The 24911-nt window shown below is 48.5% G+C and overlaps 1 protein-coding gene across 2 annotated transcripts in view; it reads left to right on the plus strand.

Annotated features, from left to right (window-relative positions):
- Nucleotides 1-5589: 5589 nt before the first annotated feature.
- Nucleotides 5590-24911, plus strand: part of naprt (nicotinate phosphoribosyltransferase) — a 45139-nt gene continuing 25817 nt past the window's right edge. Inside the window, exons 1-7 of one of the 2 annotated variants that reach the window (XM_078231198.1) lie at nucleotides 5599-5626; nucleotides 5749-6056; nucleotides 9809-9936; nucleotides 14718-14800; nucleotides 18357-18487; nucleotides 20068-20183; nucleotides 23269-23465. In XM_078231198.1, coding sequence (XP_078087324.1) covers nucleotides 5849-6056; nucleotides 9809-9936; nucleotides 14718-14800; nucleotides 18357-18487; nucleotides 20068-20183; nucleotides 23269-23465 — 863 coding nt within the window. In that variant the 5' untranslated portion in view covers nucleotides 5599-5626; nucleotides 5749-5848. Of the gene's footprint in view, nucleotides 6057-9808; nucleotides 9937-14717; nucleotides 14801-18356; nucleotides 18488-20067; nucleotides 20184-23268; nucleotides 23466-24911 lie in introns of both variants that reach the window. The other variant, XM_078231189.1, reaches the window with a different exon arrangement.

Here is a 24911-nt window from a genome sequence, read left to right on the forward strand (position 1 = left end):
GCAAAGGGACTTGGGAGTCCTAGTCCAGGATTCTCTAAAGGTAAACTTGCAGGTTGAGTCCGTAATTAGGAAAGCAAATGTAATGTTGTCATTTATCTCAAGAGGCTTGGAATACAAAAGCAGGGATGTACTTCTGAGGCTTTATAAAGCACTGGTTAGGCCCCATTTGGAGTACTGTGAGCAATTTTGGGCCCCACACCTCAGGAAGGACATACTGGCACTGGAGCGGGTCCAGCGGAGATTCACACGGATGATCCCAGGAATGGTAGGCCTGACATACGATGAACGTCTGAGGATCGTGGGATTATATTCATTGGAGTTTAGGAGGTTGAGGGGAGATCTGATAGAAACTTACAAGATAATGAACGGCTTAGATAGGATGGACGTAGGGAAGTTGTTTCCATTAACAGGGGAGACTAGGACGCGGGGGCACAGCCTTAGAATAAAAGGGAGTCACTTTAGAACAGAGATGAGGAGAAATTTCTTCAGCCAGAGAGTGGTGGGTCTGTGGAATTCATTGCCACAGAGGGCTGTGGAGGCCGAGACGTTGAGCGTCTTCAAGACAGAAATTGATAAATTCTTGATTTCTCGAGGAATTAAGGGCTATGGGGAGAGAGCGGGTAAATGGAGTTGAAATCAACCATGATTGAATGGTGGAGTGGACTCGATGGGCCGAATGGCCTTACTTCCGCTCCTATGTCTTATGGTCTAACATGATTCATTTTGGTAGGACAAATTTAAATGTGGATTACAGGGTCAAAGGTAGGGTTCTGAAGAATGTGGAGGAACAGAGAGATCTTGGGGTTCATATCCACAGATCTCTGAAGGTTGCCACTCAAATGGATAGAGCCGTGAAGAAGGCCTATAGTGTGTTGGCGTTCATTAACAGGGGGTTTGAGTTTAAGAGCCGTGGGGTTATGCTGCAACTGTACAGGACCTTGGTGAGACCACATTTGGAATATTGTGTGCAGTTCTGGTCACCTCACTACAAGAAGGATGTGGAGACACTGGAAAGAGTGCAAAGGAGATTTACCAGGATGCTGCCTGGTTTGGAGGGTAGGTCTTATGAGGAAAGGTTGAGGGAACTTGGGCTTTTCTCTTTGGAGCGGAGGAGGTTGAGAGGAGACTTGATAGAGGTTTATAAGATGATGAGGGGGATAGATAAAGTGAACGTTCAAAGACTATTTCCTCGGGCGAATGGAACGGTAACTAGGGGGCATAACTATAGGGTTCATGGTGGGAGATATAGGAAGGATGTTCGAGGTAGGTTTTTTACTCAGAGAGTGGTTGGGGTGTGGAATGGACTGCCTGCAGGGATAGTGGAGTCAGAAACTTTAGGAACATTTAAGAAGCTATTGGATAGGCACATGGAGTACTTCGGGATGATAGGGAGGAAATAGCTTGATCTGGGTTTCAGACAAAGCTCGGCACAACATTGTGGGCCGAAGGGTCTGTTCTGTGCTGTACTGTTCTATGTTCTATGTTCTAACATGAGTGGTGTGGATGAAGTGAGAGACCTTGGAGTGAATGTCCACAGATCCCTGAAGGTAGCAGGACAGGTGGGTAAGGTGGTTAAAGAGGCAAAGAGAATCCTTTCACTTATTAACCAAGGAATCTATGAACAGTATGCTTTGTCTGTACAGCACACAAGAAACAATACTTTTCACTGTATACTAATACATGTGACAATAATAAATCACCTGATGAAGGGGCAGCGCTCCGAAAGCTCGTGCTACCAAATAACCTGTTGGACTTTAACCTGGTGTTGTGGAACTTCTTACTGTGCCCACCCCAGTCCAACGCCAGCATCTCCACATCAATAATAAATCAAATCAAAGAATAGACTAGAAGAGCAGGAAAGTTAGGCTGGAAATGTATAAAACATTAGTTAGGCCACAACTTGAGCACTGTGTAGTTCTGGTCACCTCATTACAGAAAGGATGTCATTGCGTTAGAGAGGGCTCAGAGGAGATTTACAAGGATGTTGCCAGGACTGGAAAACTGCAGCTATGAGGAAAGATTGGAGAGGCTGGGAGTGTTCTCCTTGGAACAGAGGAGGCTGAGGGGAGATTAGATTGAGATGTACAGAATAGTGAGGGGTCTGGATAGAATGGATGGGAAGGGCCTGTTTACTTTAGCACAGAGATCAGTAACTGGGGGACAAAGATTTAAGGTGATTGGGAGAGAGATTAGAGGGGAGATGAGGAAAGGGTTTTCACCCAGAGGGTCGTGTATGTGGGGGGTCTGGAACTCACTGGCTGGAAGGGTGGGAGAGGCAGGGACCCTCAACACATTTAAAAAACACCTGAATTTGCACCTCGAGTGCTGTAACCTGCAGGGATACGGACCGATAATGAAATTAAAATCTTACTCATAGGGTCATACAGGTTTACAGCATGGAAACAGCCCCTTTGGCCCAACTTGTCCATGCTGCCCAGTTTTTACCACTAAGCTAGTCCCAATTGCCCACATTTGGCCCATATCCCTCTCTACCCATTTTACCCATGCAACTGTCTAAATGCTTTTTAAAAGACAAAATTGTACCCGCCTCTACTACTACCTCTGGCAGCTCATTCCAGACACTCACCATCCTCTGTGTGAAATAAATGCCCCTCTGGACCCTTTTGTATCTCTCCCCTCTCACCTTAAACCTCTGCCCTCTAGTTTTAGACTCCCCTACCTTTGGGAAAAGCTGTTGACAATCTAGCTGATCTGTGCCCCTCATTATTTTATAGACCTCTATAAGATCACCCCTAAGCCTCCTACGCTCCAGGGAAAAAAGTCCCAGTCTATCCAGCCTCTCCTTATAACTCAAACCATCAAGTCCCGGTAGCATCCTAGTAAATCTTTTCTGTGCTCTTTGATCGAGGTCAGACCATTGGTCTCCCTCCCTTCTTAAACAGGGGTGTTACACTCACAACTTTCCAGTCCTCTGGGACTCTCCCTGACGTGGAGATGCTGGCGTTGGACTGGGGTAAACACAGTAAGAAGTTTAACAACACCAGGTTGAAGTCCAACAGGTTTATTTGGCAGCAAAAGCCTCAAGCTTTCGGAGCCTTAAGCTCCTTCTTCAGGTGAGTGGGAATTCTGTTCACAAACAGGGCAAACTCAATTTACAGAATAATGGTTGGAATGCGAATACTTACAGCTAATCAAGTCTTAAAGGTACAAACAATGTGAGTGGAGAGAGCATCAAGACAGGTTAAAGAGATGTGTATTGTCTCCAGACAGGACAGCCAGCGAGACTCTGCAGGTCCAGGCAACTGTGGGGGTTACAAATAGTGTGACATGAACCCAATATCCCGGTTGAGGCCGTCCTCGTGTGTGCGGAACTTGGCTGTCAGTTTCTGCTCAGCGACTCTGCGCTGTCGTGTATCATGAAGGCCGCCTTGGAGAACGCTTACCCGAATATCAGAAGCCGAATGCCCGTGACCGCTGAAGTGCTCCCCAACAGGAAATGTTGAGTCTGTGTCTTTATATGCCGTGTTTGTGAACAGAATTCCCACTCACCTGAAGAAGGAGCTTGCAGCTCCGAAAGCTTGAGGCTTTTGCTACCAAATAAACCTGTTGGACTTTAACCTGGTGTTGTGAGACTTCTTACTCTCCCTGACTCCAGTGATTCCTGAAAGATCACCACCAATGCCTCCACTATCTCCTTCAGAACTCTGAGGTGTGGTCCGTCTGGTCCACTCTACTAGTTACGTCTTCAAAAAATTCCAATAGATTCGTCAGGCATGATTTCCCTTTTGTAAATCCATGCTGACTGTCCAATTATACCACTGCCTTCCAAACACTGAGTTATGAAATCTTTGATAATGGACTCTAGCAACTTCCCCAGTACTGACGTTAGGCTCACTGGTCTATAGTTCCCTGTTTTCTCTCTACTTCCCTTTTGGAATCAGCAATACTGAGACCAGCTTTTCAATTCCAGATTTATTTATTAATTAAATTTAAATTCCACCAGCTGCTGTGGTACGATTTGAACCCGTGTCCCTAGAGCATCAGCCTGGGCCTCTGGGTCACTGGTCTAGTGACACTGGCACTATGCCACTGTCTGATAACATTGCCCGCTAAATGGAAGGTTGGACCTTTCAGCCTCTCCCTGGTTAGTTGCGCCCAGATCTTTTATATCTAAACCTCATTCAGCATCATTTTAACACCAGCCCCTGCAACTTCCCCTTATCCTGAGTTGGAATTAAATTGCCGTTCCTTCACTGTCACTGGGTCAAAATCCTGGAATTCCCTCCCTAACAGCACTGTGGGTGTACCTACAACACATGGCCTGCAGCGCTTCAGGAAGGCAGCTCACCACCACCTTCTCAAGGGGCGATTAGGGATGGGCAATAAATGTTCATCTATCCACTCACATAAACTTACTCAATCACGCACACACGCTAAAGCACATACACATACACACACACTCACTCACATATACACACACGCACACACACTCACACATATACACACACTCACATGTATACACGCACACACTCATTCACATATACTCAAACACACACACACACTCACATATACATATGCACACACACTCACATACACACACACATACATACGCACACTCACATATACACATGCACACACTCACATATACAGACACTCAACCACAAACACACACACATATGCACACACACTCACATATACATATGCACATATACACACACACACACACACTCAGTCAAATGCACACACATGCACACACACTCACGTATACACACACTCGCATACTAACTGACAAACACACGCACACACTCACATATATATGCACACACACACACTCACATATATATGCACACACACACACTCACACACATACACACTCACATATACACACACTCACACATACATACTCACATATACACTCAGACACATATTAACTGACACCTACAAACACACGCACACATGCACACAGACATACACGCATAGACACATACAGCAAAGAGAGAATATGCCTCCAAAGTAAGGCAGAGACAGTAAAGCCTGTCTGGAGTGTGATGGGTTAAGACAATTTCCAACACAAGCTTCTGTGTAATTTGAGAGTCCTGTAAGTCCCAGAGCTCCATGTGGGAGAGAGCAGCACTTTCTCCATGTTCTGCTTCCTGAATCCTGGCACGGCAAGGAACTTTCAGTTTCGTACGAGTGAGTGAGTGAGTGTGAGTGAGAGCTGTGTACACACAGAACCTGTACGTGTTTGTGAATGTGAGTGAGAGCTGTGTACACACAGAACCTGTACGTGTTTGTGAATGTGAGTGAGAGCTGTATACACTGAGAACTTGTACGTGTTTATGTGTGAGTGCTGTGAGTGTGTGCTGTGCATACTGAGAGCTTGTACGTGTGTGTGTGTGTTGTGAATGAATGAGTGTGTGAGTGTGTGGGTGTGTGTGAGTGAGTGAGTGAGTGGTGGGTGAGTGAGTGAGTGAGCGAGTGAGTGAGTGGTGAGTGAGTGAGTGAGTGAGCGAGTGAGTGAGTGAGTGTGAGAGTGCGTGAGTGTGTGGGTGTGTGTGAGTGAGTGAGTGGTGAGTGAGTGAGTGAGCGAGTGAGTGGTGGGTGAGTGAGTGAGTGAGCGAGCGAGCGAGTTAGTGAGTGAGTGAGTGAGTGAGTGAGTGAGTGAGTGAGCGAGCGAGCGAGCGAGCGAGTGAGTGAGTGGTGGGTGAGTGAGTGAGCGAGTGAGCGATTGAGTGAGTGAGTGAGTGAGTGAGTGAGTGGTGAGTGAGAGGTGAGTGAGTGAGTGAGTGAGCGAGTGAGTGAGTGGTGAGTGAGTGAGTGAGCGAGTGAGTGAGTGCTGCAGCTAGCACAGTGCTGAGTCTCTCCAAGTTCCCATTTGGTCTGAAAGATGTTGCGGGACAGTGCAGTGCAACCTCTGCTGACTGATTTCTACCAGTTCACCATGGCATACGGATATTGGAAATGTGGGAGAGAGGATACAGTCGCTGTGTTTGAGTTGTACTTCAGAGAAAACCCCCTGGGGGGACAGTTCACCATTTTCGCTGGCCTTCAGGAATGTCTCCGGTTTCTCTCCAAATTCCAGTTAACTGAGGAAGGTAAACCGTTTAAACTTCATTAAACTTACTGGGGAATCAAAGATCAGCAATAGAATTAGAACATGGGAACTGGGAGAAGGCCATTCAGCCCCTCGAGCCTGCTCCACCATTCAATACAACCATGGCTGATCCATCTCAGCTCCACCCTCCCCATTCTTTTTATTCATTTGTGGGACATGGGCGTCGCTGGCTGGGACAGCATTTATTGCCCATCCCCAGTTGCCCGAGGGCAGTTGAGAGCCAACCACATTGCTGTGGCTCTGGAGTCACATGTAGGCCAGACCGGGTAAGGATGGCAGATTTCCTTCCCTAAAGGACATTAGTGAACAAGGGGGATTTGTCTGACAATCGACAATGGTTTCATGGTCATCAGTAGATTCTTGAATCCCATGGCGGGATTCGAACCCGGATCCCCAGAACATTTGCTGAGTTTGTGGATTAATAATCTCGTGATAAAACCACTAGGCCATCGCCTCCCTTTAACAACCAAGAATCTGTCGATCGCTGTCATAAATACAGGAGCTCCCGCAATCCACCCCCCCCCCCCACCGCCCCCCCCCCCCCCACCGCCCCCCCCAACCCCCCCCCACCCCCCCCCCCCCCCACCGCCCCCCCCCCCCCCCACCACCGCCCCCCCACCCCACCCCACCCCACCCCACCCTCCCCCCCCGCAAACTCAGGGTGGAGAATTCCAAAGATTTACAGCGCCCTGAGTGAAGAAATTTCTGCCAATTCCTTTTTAGTCACATACTCGTGAGGAGGGAGGAGGATTCTGCGGGTTACTGGGAGGAGGCAGGAGACGGGCAGAGGTGAATTGCTCTATCGAGGAGCCCACACAGTAATGACAGGCCGAATGGCCTCATCCTGTGCTGTAAGAATTCAGTGATTCAGTGATTGCTTTCAGCCAGTGAGGGTGACCTCCCCCGCCCCCCCCCACGCCCTTCCCCACCAACCCACCCCCCTTCCCCACCGACCCACCCCCCTTCCCCACCGACCCACCCCCCTTCCCCACCGACCCACCCCCCTTCCCCACCCCCCCACCCCCCTTCCCCACCGACCCACCCCCCTTCCCCAGCGACCCACCCCCCTTCCCCACCCCCCCACCCCCCTTCCCCACCAACCCACCCCCCTTCCCCACCGACCCACCCCCCTTCCCCACCGACCCACCCCCCTTCCCCACCGACCCACCCCCCTTCCCCACCCCCCCACCCCCCTTCCCCACCGACCCACCCCCCTTCCCCACCGACCCACCCCCCTTCCCCACCCCCCCACCCCCCTTCCCCACCAACCCACCCCCCTTCCCCACCAACCCACCCCCCTTCCCCACCAACCCACCCCCCTTCCCCACCGACCCACCCACCTTCCCCACCGACCCACCCCCCTTCCTCACCGACCCACCCCCTTCCCCACCGACCCACCCCCCTTCCCCACCCCCCCACCCCCCTTCCCCACCAACCCACCCCCCTTCCCCACTGACCCACCCCCCTTCCCCACCGACCCAACCCCTTCCCCACCGACCCACCCCCCTTCCCCACCCCCCCACCCCTCTTCCCCACCGACCCACCCCCCTTCCCCACCGACCCACCCCCTTCCCCACCGACCCTCCCCCCTTCCCCACCGACCCACCCCCCTTCCCCACCGACCCACCCCCCTTCCCCACCGACCCACCCCCCTTCCCCACCGACCCACCCCCCTTCCCCACCGACCCACCCCCCTTCCCCACCGACCCACCCCCCTTCCCCACCGACCCACCCCCCTTCCCCACCGACCCCCCCCCCCCTTCCCCACCAACCCACCCCCCTTCCCCACCAACCCACCCCCCTTCCCCACCAACCCACCCCCCTTCCCCACCGACCCACCCCCTTCCCCACCGACCCACCCCCCCTTCCCCACCCCCCCACCCCCCTTCCCCACCGACCCCCCCCCTTCCCCACCCCCCCACCCCCCTTCCCCACCAACCCACCCCCCTTCCCCACCAACCCACCCCCCTTCCCCACCGACCCACCCCCCTTCCCCACCAACCCACCCCCCTTCCCCACCGACCCACCCCCCTTCCCCACCGACCCACCCCCTTCCCCACCGACCCACCCCCCTTCCCCACCGACCCCCCCCCCTTCCCCACCAACCCCCCCCCCTTCCCCACCAACCCACCCCCCTTCCCCACCAACCCACCCTCTTCACCTTTCCCTCCCCCCTCCTGAGCTGCAGGTTTTCTGTCATTTTAATTCTCTGCACAGATCCCAATATGGCCTCTCTGTCACAGGCTCTGCCACCCTATTCCCAGGAAAAGTTCAAGGAACAACACCTCATCTTTCAATAAGACAATTCCCAGCCTTCCAGGCTCCACATTCAGTGATACCATTCCATAACATCGAGGGCCGAAGGGCCTGTACTGCGCTGTAATGTTCTATGTTCTATAATCTCTGACCTTTATCTTCTGGATGGAATGCTGTTGGTGATGACTTTGTCATTTTCCATTCACCCCTCCACCTGGCACCTCTTTTGTTTCCTTACTTGTCCCATCAGTAAAGGAAAGTCATCATAGTCCCAGATGGCCATTGGCTGACTGGTGGTGATTTAACCTGAGGATCACCACACCTCAGGCGAGGGGCAAGTTTGAGAAGGCGGGGCCTTCATGAATAACCTCAGCTGGTATGGGAATTGAACCCATGCTGTTGGCGTGGCTCTGGATCACAAACCAGACGTCCAGCCAACTGAGCTAACCGACCTTCATCAGATATCCTTTGCCCTCATCCCTGCCATCATTGAGTCTCTTCTGTCTTCCACACTATTACAGACCCTCTCTTTAGTTCCTCCATTTTCCCTACTTCCTTTAGTAATCCCAGAATTAAATTCAGTGATGAGGATAGATTGGAGAGATTGGGACTGTTCCGCTTGGAGAGAAGAAGGTTAAGAGGAGATTTGATAGAGATGTTCAAAATCATGAGGGGGCTGGACAGAGTAGATCGGGAGAAACTGTTCCTGCTCGTAAAAGGATCGGGTATGAGAGGGGCACGGATTGAAAGTGATTTGCGAAAGAAGCAGATGTGATGTGAGAAAGAACAGCGAGTGGTTGGGGTCTGGAATGCGCTGCCTGGAAGTGTGGGGGAGGCAGCTTCAATCGAGGCTTTCAGGAGGGCATTAGATGATTATTGGAATAGAAACAATGTGGAGGGGTACAGGGAAAAGGCAGGCGGAATGACACAAAGTCATAATGATCATTTGGAGAGCCAGTACAGACTCGATGGGCCAAATGGCCTCCTTCTGTACCCTAATAACACTGTGATTGTGAGAAGTACTTGCTTCAAATCTGTTACATTCCTTCCTCCAGTTCTAACGGAAAGCTAACTTGGTCTTCCCGTTATTCTGTGTTTTCGTTACCAATAGATTTTTATTGGACAATGGACATGCAACCTGGATGGGTAAATGATGCTTCAGCTAAGGTCAGTCCTGAGCTAATTGAATGGTGGACTGGGATCCAATTGTTGGAGGTCTATCAGTGATTATAGACTAGTCAAGCTGGTTAGTTACTGGTTAGTTATCACAAGGCTACTTGGTAACTCTTGGTTAACGGGCACTGACCTGGCAATGATTGGGACTGTGTGTGTGGGCAGGGCAGGGAACTCGAATCTCCAGCCTGACGTCTGGGGCACTGCTCAGGGTCAGTCCTGGGAGTGAACCCGGAGACACAACGCAAACTCCTGCCTCAGGTTCTTCAGTCTCAAACTCTTCCTTTCTGCTCCTTCATGCAGATGTCCAGTTTCTGCAGTCTGTGCTGCCCCCTACAACAGAGGAGGGATTCTACAATTACCTTCGCAGCATTGACACATCGACAGTCACCCTGAGAGCTGTGCCCGAGGGCTCAGTCGTCTTTCCAAAGGTAAGGGAGGGTGAAAAACAGCCAAACAGCCAGAATGTTCCTGTTCCTGTTTGTTTCAGTCTGTGTGTGCCTTTGTCTGTGGTCTGTGCGTGTGTGTGCATGTGTGTGTGTGTTTGTGTGTATGTGTGCATGCGTGTGTGTGCATGTGTGTGTGTGTTTGTGTGTATGTGTGCATGCGTGTGTGTGCATGCGTGTGTGTGTGTATGTGTGTGTGCATGTGTGTGTGTGTGCATGCATGTGTGTGTGCATGTGTGTGTGTGCATGCATGTGTGTTTCTGTGTGTGTCTGTGGGTCTGTGCGTGTGTGTGCATGGGTGCATGTGTGTGTGTGTGCTTGCGTGTGTGTGTGCGTGCATGCGTTTCTGTGTGTGTGGGTGTGTGTGTGGGTGTGCGTGTGTGTGTGTGCACATGTTTCTGTGTGTGTCTGTGGGTGTGTGTGTGTGCTTGCGTGTGTGTGTGCGCGTGCATGTGTTCTGTGTGTGTCTGTGGGTGTGGGTGTGTGTGTGTGCAAGCGTGCATGTGTGTGTGTGTGTGTGTGTGTGTCTGTGGGTCTGTGTGTGTGTGCTTGCGTGTGTGTGTGTGTGTGCATGTGTGTCTGTGTGTGTCTGTGGGTCTGTGTGTGTCTGTGGGTCTGTGTGTGTGTGTGTCTGTGGGTCTGTGTGTGTGTGTGTGTGTGTGTGTGTGGGGTCCCTTCACATTTTTCTCAATTTCAGTGAATACAGGCCCAGTCAATCCAGCCGACTCCTGCTTCTAGTTTCTATGTAAACTCTCCTGAAACGACAATCCTGCCATCCCGGGAATCAGCCTGGTGAACCTTCACTGCACGCCCTCCATGGCAAGCACTGCCTTTCTTAGCTAAGGAGACCAAAACTGTACACAATGCTCCAGGTGTGGTCAAACCAAGACCCTGTACAGCTGCAGTAAGACATCCTTGATCCTATATGGTGAAACACATGCAACTACTTAGGGTCCCCCTGTGTTTCAGAGTCGAGCTTAGATTAGGTTGATTGACAGAGACAGAGTCATGTGATTAATGGGAGGAGGTAAGCTTGTAGGAAGACAAGTGTTTCAGTTTCATTTTAAAAGTACAAGCAGTTGCTGCCTGGGGCTTCCAGAAGAAACAGGTGTCCCTCTGTCTCTCTCTCTCGCTCTCCAGAGGTGTCCTGAAAGCTCCAGAAGTGTGAACCTAGGACAAGCAAGTACGCCTGTGTTTTGCTAACAAATTATAAAGAGACGCTTGAGTCTATAAGAGAAATATTACTTGATTGGAATTAATAGTGATAGCTTAGCAGTTAAGAATTGTATCTTGTCATGTTTAAGTATTGATCAATTGTTAAAGATTAAGCTAATTCATTTGTTATAGTTAAACCGTGTTGTTAAATAAAGTTTGTTTTGATAAAAGCTTCCTAGTTTGTCAGTAGAATTACACCCAGAGTGAAACATCTTATCCTCGCATTACTGCCAAAATAGAAAATTGTTGGGGTTTAGTCTGGCTTCATAATATACCTTGGAGTTTTTAATCTGGTGACCTAGCAGTTTGTAATGGGACATTGGAATATACGAACTATTTGGTCTAGGGAGGAAATCAGACCTATGGCCCTTTAGGTGAGATAGTTACTGTGTTCCTTTGTCTTTATGGGAGATGGAAATCAGCCTTTGGATGGATTTAGAAGTACCTTGTCTGGAAACACAGGGATGGATTCCATGTCCCTCAGAGAAACATCCTGCAGCCATTCCTGTCAGTGGCTAACTGTGCGTTCTCAGCCATCTCCGGGGTGTGTGCCCATTTTAAAATCTAAAACTCCGGTCTTTTTTAAAGTCCAGTTTTCCTGTGTATAATTCCATAGCTGTTTCTCTGTCACTGTAACAATTGGTAGCACTCTGGCCTCTGAAACAGAAAGTTGTGGGTTGGAGTCTCACTCCAGAGACACAAACAACATTTCCAGTATCAGTATTGAGGGAGTGCTACACTGCCAGATGTGCAGCCTTTTGAGATGAGACATTAAACTAGTCTGCCCTCTCAGGTAGATGTAGGGGGACTTGATGAGCAGGGGAGATATCCTCAGTGGAATCATAGGATCCCTGCAGTACAGAAGGAGGCCATTCAGCCCATCGAGTTTGTATCGAACACCCAGGCCATATTCCCGTAACCCTCATTTATCCTGCTAATCCCCCTGACACTAGGGTCGATTTAACATGGCCAATCAACCTTCCTGCACATCTTTGGACTTGGGAGGAAACCGGAGCACCCGGAGGAAACCTACGCAGACACGGGGAGAACGTGCAAACTCCACTCAGACAGTGACCCGGGTCCCTGGCGCTGTGAGGCAGCAGTGCTAACCACTGTGCCACCATGCCATAGTGGAGGCAGGGGGTCAACAGTAGCCTTGAAAAGAGAATTGGATAAACACCTAAAGGAGCAAAAAAAACTGGATGGACGTGGGGGAAGAGTGGGGAAGTGCGATTAACTGGATTGCTCTTGGATAGAACTAGCACAAACTTGATGGGCCAAACAGCCGCTATCTATGCTGGATGATTCAATGATTTCCTTACATATTGGCTGAAATCCTCCATCCTGGTTCGAGGCTGGGATTTTCCGGAGCCGCTGACAGTGAATGGACTTTTGACAGGAATGCCACATTTTCACAAGCGAGATCGGAGAATCCTGCCCATTATCTGCTCATCTTTTTCATATTCCTTTTACCCATTCAGATCATTCCCCTTTCAATGGGGAGGTGATGGCCTAGCGGTATTATCGCTAGACTATAAATCCAGAAACTCAGCTAATGCTCTGGGGACCCGGGTTCGAATCCCGCCATGGCAGATGGTGGAATTTGTATTCAATTAAAAAAAAGATATTTGGAATCGACTGATGACCATTGTTGATTATTGTAAGGTTAATTATTGATTAATTGATATAATAATTACTAAGGGAATCAGGGGTTATGGGAAAAAGGCAGGAGAATGGGGATGAGAAAAATATCAGCCATGATTGAATGGCGGAGCAGACTCGATGGGCCGAGTGGCCTAATTCTGCTCCTATGTCTTATAGTCTAAAAACCCATCAGGTCACTAATGTCCTTTAGGGAAGGAAATCTGCCGTCCTTACCTGGTCTGGCCTACATGTGACTCCAGAGCCACAGCAATGTGGTTGACTACCAGGAGTGGGCAAAAAATGCTGGCCAGCCAGCGACACCCATGTCTAATGAACGAATAAAAAAAAAACTCCCCACTGCACTCTCCATGATCCTCATGATGGAGTTTGGCATCGTTAGTCTGCCTTTATCACATTCCACACTTTGCATTTCAGTTTTGTTTGTTTGGAACATTGATGTCCTCCCCATGATAGAAATATATTGATTTAATGATGTTTTGACCTGTTGGTGAACTTCCCTGCTCAGTTACTGTGGTCCAATTCCTACTTACCACACCGAATATTTACCCAATGCCCTGATCTTGAACTCAGTGTTGTCCACACACTGTACTTGGCCACAGTGTGACTGCAGCAACATCCAATGTTGGGGACAGGTCACACGGACTAGGCCAGTGTTCCTGAGTATCAAAGATCAAGCCATGATCTAATTGACGTATTAAACATGATTAGATTGGGGGTAGATAGAGGGAGATTATGTCTACTGGTGGGGGAAGTCAGGATCAAGGAAGATATTGTTAAACGAACAGCGAGGCCGTTTAGGGATTCAGTCTTTCCACAATAAACAATGGATATTTGCAACTCCCTCCTGTAAAACCTGCTAATGACAGGGCTCAATATAAATTTTCAAAACACTGATAGAAATCATAGAAACCCTACAGTACAGAAAGAGGCCATTCGGCCCATCGAGTCTGCACTAACCACAATCCCACCCAGGCCCTACCCCCATATCCCGACATATTTTACCCGCTAATCCCTCTAATCTACGCATCCCAGGAGACTAAGGGGCAATTTTAGCATGGCCAATCAACCTAACCCGCACATCTTTGGACTGTAGGAGGAAACCGGAGCACCCGGAGGAAACCCACACAGACACGAGGAGAATGTGCAAACTCCACACAGTGACCCAAGCTGGGAATCGAACTCAGGTCCCTGGAGCTGTGAAGCAGCAGTGCTAACCACTGTGCTACCGTGTCCCCCTGATAGATTTTTCTTACTCCAGAATATTAACCGAGAAGGAAATATAACACAGATTAGCCCAATTAAGCAAAACCTCCCATACGTCAACTCTGTCAGCCTGTGTGACGGGGTTAATGTGTAAATCTGTCAGCCTGTGTGACGGGGTTAATGTGTGAATCTGTCAGTGTGTGACGGGGTTAATGTGTGAATCTGTCAGTGTGTGACGGGGTTAATGTGTGAATCTGTCAGTGTGTGACGGGGTTAATGTGTGAATCTGTCAGTGTGTGACGGGGTTAATGTGTGAATCTGTCAGTGTGTGACGGGGTTAATGTGTGAATCTGTCAGTGTGTGACGGGGTTAATGTGTGAATCTGTCAGTGTGTGACGGGGTTAATGTGTGAATCTGTCAGTGTGTGACGGGGTTAATGTGTGAATCTGTCAGTGTGTGACGGGGTTAATGTGTGAATCTGTCAGTGTGTGACGGGGTTAATGTGTGAATCTGTCAGTGTGTGACGGGGTTAATGTGTGAATCTGTCAGTGTGTGATGGGGTGAATGTGTGAATCTATCTCTGTGTGACGGGGTTAATGTGTGACTCTGTCAGTGTGTGACTGGGTTAATGTGTGACTCTGTCAGTGTGTGACTGGGTTAATGGGTGACTCTTTCTCCCTCAGGTTGCTCTGTTGGAGGTCGAAGGTCCTCTGGCCATCGTCCAGCTGCTGGAAACCCCGCTGCTCACATTGGTGAATTATGCCAGGTGAGAGAGTGACTCCTGTCCAAACGCTGTCTCATTCGCATCGTTTCATTGGATCATTCTGAACTCGCACAGAGATGGTCACATGATCACATTTTCCCATGGCCGCAGTCAATGCAGAGTCACAAAGGCACAGTGGTTAGCACCGCTGCCTCACAGCGCCAGGGTCCCGGGGTGGCACAGTAGCACAGTGGTTAGCACCGCTGCCTCACAGCGCCAGGGTCCCGGGGTGGCACAGTGGCACAGTGGTTAGCACCGCTGCCTCACAGCGCCAGGGACCCAGGTTTGATTCCCGGCTTGGGTCACTGTCTGTGCGGAGTTTGCACGTTCTCCCCGTGTCTGCGTGGGTTTCCTCCGGGTGCTCCGGTTTCCTCCCACAGTCTGAAAGACGTACTGGTTAGGTCGATTGGCCGTGCTAAATTGCCCCTGAGTGCTTTTGCTACCAAATAAACCTGTTGGACTTTAACCTGGTGTTGTTAAACTTCTTACTGTGTTTACCCCAGTCCAACGCCGGCATCTCCACATCAGGGGGACTAGCAGGGTAAATACATGAGGTTACGGGGATAGGGCCAGGGTGGGGATGGTAGTCGGTGCAGACTCGATGGGCCGAATGGCCTCCTTTTGCACTGTAGAAAATCTATGATTCTATGAAAAGGAAATGAAAAACCTGCATTTATATAGAACCTATCAGAACACACAGCCTTCTCAAAACATCTTACGAAGTGTAATAAACTCCCACAAACAGCCAAGTGATAACGATCAGATGATCTGTCTTCCGGTGATGTTAATTAAGGGATGAATATCAAAGTTTATTTATTAGTCACAAGTAGGCTTACATTAACACTGCAATGAAGTTACTGTGAAAATCCCCTGGTCGCCACACTCCAGCACCTGTTCGGGTACACTGAGGGAGAATTTAGCATGGCCACTGCACTCTAACCAGCACGTCTTTCAGACTGTGGGAGGAAACCGGAGCACCCGGAGGAAACCCACGCAGACACGAGGAGAACGTGCAAACTCCACACAGACAGTGACCCAAGCTGGGAATCGAACCTGGGTCCCTAGTGCTGTGAGGCAGCAGTGCTAACCACTGTGCCACCATGCTGCCCTTTTGTTGTGCACTCAGATCATTTAGAGGATCTGTCGCTGACATTGAGAAAAAGACCACCATCTTAGCCCTGATTCCGAATTCAAGAAACAGGAGCAGGAGTAGGCCACTCGGCCCATCGAGCCTATTTCCCCCATTCAACACCATCATGGCTGATCTTGGGTTTCAACTCCATTTTCCCGTCCACTCCTCATTTCCCTCAATTCCCCGAGAGGCCAAAATATCTGTCGATCTCACAGCCTGAAACATATTCAGTGATGGAGCACCCACAACCCCCTGGGAAGAGAATTCCAAAGATTCACAACCCTCTGAGTGAAGAAATATCTCCTCATCTCAGTCTGAAATGATCCGCCCCCTTACCCTGAGATTGGGTCCCCGTGTTTTAGATTCCCTGACCAATGGGAACAATCTCTCAGCTTCCACCTGATCAGAATTTTCAATGAGATCACCTCTTATTCTCAATTCCATTCTCAACTCCAGTGACTATTGGTCTACTTCATTCAGCCCCTCAGCATAGGGCAACCTCCTCATCGCAGGGACTAATCTAATGAACTTTGTTGTGCCACCTTCAACGCAAATATATCCTTTCTTAAATGTGGAGACCAAAGCTGCACACACTATTCCAGATGTGGTCTCACTAAAGCCCTGTACAAATGTAACAAGACTACTTGTACTCCAATTCCCTCACTATAAAAGCCAACAAACCATTTTCCTTCCTAATTTCCTGCATGCTAATTTTCTGTGTTCCTTGTACAAACACACCCAAATCTCCTCGAACATCAACACTGAAAAGTTCCACACATTTTAAAAACACCCTGCTCCTCTGTTCTTACTGCCAAAGTGAATAACTTTACACTTCCCTACACATTATACTCCATCTGCTGTCTTGTTGCCCACTCATTTAACCTTTCTGTGTCCCTCTGCAAGCTCTTTGTGTCCTCCATGAAGCTTATCTTTCCACCCAGCTTGGTATCATCAGCAAACATCCTCAGTTTGTGAGTATATTAGACCATATCCCAGTGTCACTCCATGCTGTTAGACTGGATTCCAAAGAACAAAGAACAGTACAGCACAGGAACAGGCCCTTTGGCCCTCCAAGCCTGCACCGATCACGATGCCCTATTGATGCGTGATTAAATCACTCGGGAGGCTAGATCGTACCCGGGAAATAAAGGCTTTTATTAGTAACAAGAATGGAGCATACTATATAACAATACAATCCCAGACTAAAGGGTCACCAGGCAGTGCAGTGACCTTTATACTCCTACAGGTAGGCGGAGCCAACCGGAGTGTACCACAGAACAATACCAACAGGTAGAACACCCCAACCCTAACCCCAACAGTAACAACAGTAACATATGTACAAGTACCCATAGTGCTAACCATCTATAGTTCAGTACCCATAGTGGTAACCATCGATGGTTCACCACACCTATCTAGACCAACCGCCTGTATCTCTCTATTCCCCGTCTGTTCGTGTGTCTATCCAGATAAGGCTTAAATGTGGGTAACGTAACGGCCTGAACCACCTCACTTGGCAGCGCATTCCAGGCCCCACCACCCTCTGTGTAAAAAACTTCCCCCCAACATCTCCACTGAACCTTTCCCCCCCTTACCTTGAACTTGTGACCCCTTGTCATTGTCATTTCTGCCCTGGGAAAAAAGCTTCCAACTGTTCACCCTATCCATACCCCTCATAATTTTATAAACTTCTATCAGGTCTCCCCTCAGCCTCCGTCTTTCCAGGGAGAACAATCCAGCGGAATGTAGGCCTGGGAAGTTCCATATTTGACCTCTAATCTGCCCCCAGGTATTTACTCTCATCTTTTACTTGTCACTGAAAGGTCCTCGTTCGACCCAGCGCCATTGATTCACAGTATGAAAAGATTCACATGTTATTCCCGGTGTTGCTGCAGTCCCCTGATCGAGGTTGGGCTAGCACGGGGGCTGAGGTGGATGTGTCTGTGACAGTCAGAGTGTCTCACACATGAACGAAGGTCCCCTAACATTGCAGACAGACAGTGACCAGCGCTTGGTGTTTCTTTGGAAGGAACTCTTCAAATACAGACAATAAAAATATAACAAAACTTACTCCAACTTTTAAATCAAAGAAAGGGTTTAATAAAGAAACTTCATTATTCCCAACTTGGGGCCTCGCCCTGGGCCAATCGAAGCGGCCCACAATTCCCAACAGGTTCTTATTTATAGTGAGTCAGCTGGTCAGCTGACCATCACATCACTCTGCAATTGGTTCCACAGTTTACTGGGTCAGCTGACCCTTACAGCTTGTTACCATTGGTCACATTAGATCCAATACAAAGTTGTCACTGGTTACATTCTGACACTCGAGCCACCGACATCCCCAGCTTGAGTTTCTGAGGGAGAGGATCGATAATTGCTGAGTTTCTGGGGGGGATGGTTAATAATTGCTCACCATCCTTGTCTCCATAGCCTTGTAGCCACCAACGCTGCCAGATTCAGACTTGCGGCTGGTCCGGAGAAACGTCTCCTGGAGTTCGGCCTGAGGAGGGCACAGGGTCCAGATGGAGGCGTCTCAGCCTCAAAATACTCGTACATAGGAGGTGAGGTAGATGGGGGCAGAATCCTCTGTCCTTATTGGATGTGGCAAGAATCCGGTCGTCAAGGGGATAATTTACACAATATAAAGTTGATGCAAGTTCTCTAATTATTGGAGAGGGATTTATTGGGCTGAAATATTGGGGGTGGGGGAGTGGTGGGGGGAGGGATTGCCTGTGTTTTTAAGGGAATTGTGTGAGTACCAGAGTCTGGGTGATAATGTTCCAAATCTTCATCATTGCCTGTTAGCGCAGACTCCAAACCCAATCACAAACTGAAATCCCAATCCCAAACAAAATTCCAATCCTAAATTCCAAACACCAATCCTAATCCCAAATAGATCCTAAATCCCAACCCCAATCTACCAGATTGGCATTAAAAACCCACCTGGTTCACTAATGTCCTGTAGGGAAGGAAATCTGCCGTCCTTACCCGGTCTGGCCTACATGTGACTACAAATTCCAATCCTAAATTCCAAACATCATTCATGATCCCAAACAGATCCCAAATCCCAACCTCAAACAAAATTCCAATCCCAAATCCCAATTTCAATCCCAATCCTAGGGAAAGCTTTGCAAGGTGCATTGATCAAACACCCTTTTAACATCAGGGAAACATCCTTCAGAGAGGGGTCATGGTGAGAGAAAATGGACACCAGACCAAAAACAGAAAGATTGTAAGAGGTTGCCAAGGTTACATCAAAGACCTGGGCTCTTAAAGATGGACAGAGAGGCAGAGAGATTTAGGGAGGGAATTCCAAGACTTAGATAGCTGCCGATAGTAGCTTAAAGGTAATATTATTGAACAAGCAAAGCAGAATCCTCAACTAATGTTTTCAAGACATGAATTCAAATCCCAGTAAAGCAGTTGGAGAGAATTTAAATTCAAATCAATCCGGAATATAAAACTGGTCTCCTTAATAATAACCATGAATCTACCAGATTGTCATTAAAAACACATCTGGTTCACTAATGTTCTTTAGGGAAGGAATTCTGCCGTCCTTACCTGGTCTGGTCTACATGTGACTCCAGACCCACAGTCCAACACACTCTACATAATTCCCAGTCTAATCCCCAATCACAGCCTAAAACCCTATTACCCACATAAATCTGGGAGGTGATGGCCTAGTGGTATTATCGCCAGACTATTAATCCAGAAACTCAGCTAATGTTCTGGGGACCTGGGTTCGAATCCCGCCACGGCAGGTGGTGGAATTTGAATTCAATAAAAATATCTGGAACTAAGAATCTATTGGCGACTATGAAACCATTGTCGGAAAAACCCATCTAGTTCACTAATGTCCCTTAAGGAAGGAAATCTGCCATTCTTACCTGGTCTGGCCTAAATGAGACTCCAGAGACACAGCAATGTGGTCGACTCTCAACTGCCCTCTGAAATGGTCTAACAAGCCACTCAGTTCAAGGGCTGGGATGGGATAAATGCTGGCCCAGCCAGGAAGGCCCATTTCCCACAAATGAATAAAAAATTCCAATTCCAATAATAATTAGAATCCTAAATTATTAGAAAAATTGGAAAACCGCTTTTGGGAATGTTTATGGTTTATTTTGTATCTGTTTGCCTCCAGGATTCGATGGCACGAGTAATGTCCTCGCTGGAAAACTCTATGGAATTCCATTGTTTGGATCCATGGCACATTCTTACATCACTTCCTTTACATCAATGTCAGAGGTCAAGGTTCAGGTAAGTCCTTCGTCTCATTAATCCTGAGGCTGAACCAACGGCGAGTTACACAGGACAATAAAAACATACAATAACATCAAATAAAAATACATAATGGCCAGAATCTTATCGCCCCACCCGCCACGGGAATCTGAGCAGGTGAGGGGCGGACAATGGGAAGGTCCGTTAACCTCAGGCGGGATTTTACGGTTTCAGAATGAGCGAGGTCGTAAACTCCCACCCTGTAGCCTTTTTAATATCAATTCTTACTGTGTTGGCATTGCTGGCTAGGCTGGCTTTAAAATGTCCATCCCTCGCTTTCTGTGATAACCGAGAGGCTTTCTTGGCCATTTTCAGAGGGCTTTGAAGGGTCAACCCTGTTGGTGAGGGACTGGAGTCACGTAGAAGCCCAGTCTGGGTAAAGATGACAAATTTCCTTCCCTAAACAAAACCAACATCTGACATCTTCATAGTCAGTTTTACTGAGATGAGCTTTAAGTGCAATAGCCTCTCCCGTCACCCAGACCACCTTGTTTCACTTCCTTGTAATTCACAGAATCATAGAATCCCTATAGTGCAGAAGAGACCATTCGGCCCATCGAGTCTGCACCAACTCTCTGACAGAGTAACTTACCCGGGCTCTCTCCTGTTAGCCCATACATTTCCCATGGCTAATTATTCTAACCTACACATCTTGGGACACTAAGGGGCAATTTAGCATGGCCAATCCACCTAACCTGCACATCTCTGGAGTGTGGGAGGAAACCGGAGCACCCGGAGGAAACCCACACAGACAAGGGGAGAACGTGCAAACTCCACATAATCACCCTAGGCTGGAATTGAACCGTGTCCCCGGCGCTGTGAGGCAGCAGTGCTAACCACTGTGCCACCGTGACGCGTTTGTCTCTGCACCTGTCTCAGCTTATCCACTGCTGAAACCGTCATCCAGGCCTTTGTTACCTCCCAGTCCTTTAGGGAAGGGAATCTGCCATCCCTACCTGGTCTGGCCTACATGTGACTCCAGAGTTACAGCTGGTTGACTCTCAACTGCCCCCAGAAATGGGTGAGAAGATCACCCGGTTCAAGGGGCAACTAGGGATGGGCAACAAATGCCAGTGGTGCCCACACCCCATAACAAGATCACCCAGATGAGGAATGTTAGTAACTAGATTATACAGCCATTTTACACAAATGATTGATTGGATGACTGAACCCTTACCCTGAGACTATGACCGCAATCGCCCGAATCGGCACTAAGTGCCCACACCAGCAGGAAAGCCCGATTGTTTCCACTGGCGCTGGCAGTGTCTGCCAAGTGCAATTCACCCACTTGATGGATGCACATTTATGCATCCCACTGGCCAGTCGCGGAGATTATGTGTCGTTTTTAGGGCCCTTCAGCCCATCGAGTCCTGGCCGTCATCACCCTCTGGGTTAAAAAGCTTTTCCTCACATCCCCCCTTAAACCTCCAGCTCCTCACTTTGAACCTATGTCCCCTCGTGACTGACCCTTCAACTAAGGGGAACAGCTGCTCCTTATCCACTCTGTCCATGTCTCTCATAATCTTGAACACCTCGATCAGGTCGCCCCTCAGTCTTCTCTGCTCCAACGAAAACAACCCAAGCCTATCCAACCTCTCTTCATAATTTAAATGTTCCATCCCAGGCAACATCCTGGTGAATCTCCTCTGCACCCCACCCCCCCCTCCCCCGTGCAATCACATCCTTCCTATAACGTGATGATCACAGTACTCCAGCTGTGGCCTCACCAAAGTTTTATACAACTCCCTCAATAGTCTTTAGCTGACAAAAAATCAAACTTAGATTTAAAATTCTTCATTCTACTCAAATTATTCACCATCCACTTATGGTTCCACACTTTCTACCATCCTTTGCAAGAAGAATAATTTTGAAATTTCTCTCCACACTGAGCTATTTCTGATTTTAAGACCATATCCCCAGTTCTAGACTTCCCAACCAGCGGAAAAGGTTTCTGTCTCTCTCTCCCTCTCTCTCTGTCTCGCTTCCTCTCAAATTCCTGAAAATCAGAATCAAATTCTTCCTTAACCTTTTGTATTCGAGGGAATACAAGCTTACTCCATTTAACTCTTAGGTTCCTTGTTTATTTACATACACAACGATACCTATGCTCACCCATCCCGTGCTTGCAAAACCCAGAACAAAATGCCTATTGTTGGATGTGATTCCACAACTGGGCAACACTTACTGAGCATTCCCGAGTGCGATAACAGCTACCAATTTAAGATAATCAGTCAAGCCCTTGGTGTAACTTGCTAGAAGTGAGATACATTCATACACTGGAACCCATCCTCTGCAAACAAAAGGAATATGCTCAAGCCTTGTGCCTTTTTGAGTTACCCAGGGAGCTTGGGTAGCATATAGTTCCCCATTGCTTTCTTCATGGCAACAGCATGGCCAATCCGAGTCAACCAACCACCCTTTTTTCCCGATAGTATAAATTGTTGTGATAGTTTGAAATTTGGTATTCTTGTGTTTGTCCTGATGAGTGCAAGATGAAAAGCTTCGACAACATGTCTCTCTTTTCAGCAAGATTCAAGCTCAGCATTCTGTCATTCACGCCACCTCTGGCTACATCTTTCCTGTCCTGTATGGCAGCGGGCAATGCACTCCCACCAGGAAACATGTCCACACTTCCTACCTGCCATAGGGGCAGCACAGTGGCACAGTGGTTAGCACTGCTGCCTCACAGCGCCAAGGACCCGGGTTTGATTCCCAGCTTGGGTCCCTGTCTGTGCGGAGTCTGCACGTTCTCCCCGTATCTGCGTGGGTTTCCTCTAGATGCTCTGGTTTCCTCCCACAGTCCAAAAGACGTGCTGGTTATGTGCATTGGCCATGATAAATTGCCCCTCAGTGTCAGGGGGATTAGTGAGGTAAATACGTGGGGTTATGGGGATAGGGACTGATCTGTCGGCGCAGACTCGATGGGCCAAATGGCCTCCTTCTGCACTGTAGGGATTCGATTCTGTGATTCTATGATTGGGGCCTTTTTAATCTCTGTCGCGTCTGAACATCGGACCAATTTCCCAAACTCACCGCCTTTTTTTTCCTCCTCCACACCTCCCAGACTCTGAAAGCTGCGTCTGAGGGACAGGCGACGGTGGATTTTGTCTCTCTGTGTGAGACCTGGCTGGGTCGAGTCTGCCATCTTCTGCAAGTGTCTCGGGATCAAATCAACTCCTCCGAGTTGGCAGCCTTCACTTCCTATGCCATGACGTACCCGGCAAACTTCATTGCCCTGGTGGACACATACAGCGTGATGAGGTAGAGAATGGAGCTGGCCATTTTAGTCAGTAGCCGTTTGGGACAACCTGCCGCAGTTCAGCAAAACACGGCAACCTTCACCCAGTAAGGACCCCCGGAAAGCAAGGGGGTCACTGAGCAGTCCATTAGCCATGGCTCAGTCTCGCCAGAAAGTTGTGGGTTCAAGTCCGACTGCAGGATCTTGGCACATAGGCTAGGCTGAGGGAATGCTACACTGTCGGAGGAGCGAATCTTCAGGTAGTATGTCGAACTGAGAAAGAAAGAAGTGTAAGAAAAGGTAGATAGGGTTTGATGAAGTGTTGAGGAGGTTTGAGTGCAGCATAACCCAGAGCAATACGTCCTCCTTTTCTGAGGAAGGATGTTCTTGCTCTTGGGGGAGTGCAGCGAAGGTTTCAGGGATTCCAGGGATGGCGGGACTGATGTATGAGGAAAGATTGACTGGGTTCGGATCATTTTCGCTGGAGTTCAGATGAATGAGGGGGGATCTCACTGAGAATTATACAATTCTAACAGGACTAGACAGGGTAGATTGTAGGTTGTTGCATCAAGTTAAATCTCACGGGATCCAGGGTGAGGTATCTCAATGGATACAAAATTGGCTACTTGACAGAAGCCAGAGGGTGGTAGTAGAGAGTTGTTTTTCAAACTGGAGGCCTGTGACCAGCGGTGTGCCTCAGGGATCAGTGCTGGGCCCACTGTTATTTGTCATTTATATTAATGATTTGGATGAGAATATAGGAGACATGATTAGTAAGTTTGCAGATGACACCAAGATTGGTGGCATAGTGGACAGTGAAGAAAGTTATCTCCAATTGCAGCGGGATCTTGATCAATTGGGCCAGTGGGCTGACGAATGGCAGATGGAGTTTAATTTAGATAAATGCGAGGTGATGCATTTTGGTAGATTGAACCTGGGCAGGACTTACTCAGTTAATGGTAGGGCATTGGGGAGAGTTACAGAACAAAGAGATCTAGGGGTACATGTTCATAGCTCCTTGAAAGTGGAGTCACAGGTGGACAGAGTAGTGAAGAAGGCATTTGGCATGCTTGGTTTCATTGGTCAGAACATTGAATACAGGAGTTGGGACGTCTTGTTGAACTTGTACAAGACATTGGTAAGGCCACACTTGGAATACTGCGTGCAATTCTGGTCACCCTATTATAGAAAGGATATTATTAAACTAGAAAGAGTGCAGAAAAGATTTACTAGGATGCTACCGGGACTTGATGGATTGAGTTATAAGGAGAGGCTGAACAGACTGGGACTTTTTTCTCTGGAGCGTAGGAGGCTGAGGGGTGACCTTATAGAAGTCTATAAAATAATGAGGGGCATAGACAAGGTAGATAGTCAATATCTTTTCCCAAAGGTAGGGGAGTCTAAAACTAGAGGGCATAGGTTTAAGGTGAGAGGGGAGAGATACAAAAGTGTCCAGAGGGGCAGTTTTT

This window comes from Mustelus asterias, chromosome 2 (genome assembly GCF_964213995.1).
Source record: "Mustelus asterias chromosome 2, sMusAst1.hap1.1, whole genome shotgun sequence".
NCBI classification, from domain to species: domain Eukaryota; kingdom Metazoa; phylum Chordata; class Chondrichthyes; order Carcharhiniformes; family Triakidae; genus Mustelus; species Mustelus asterias.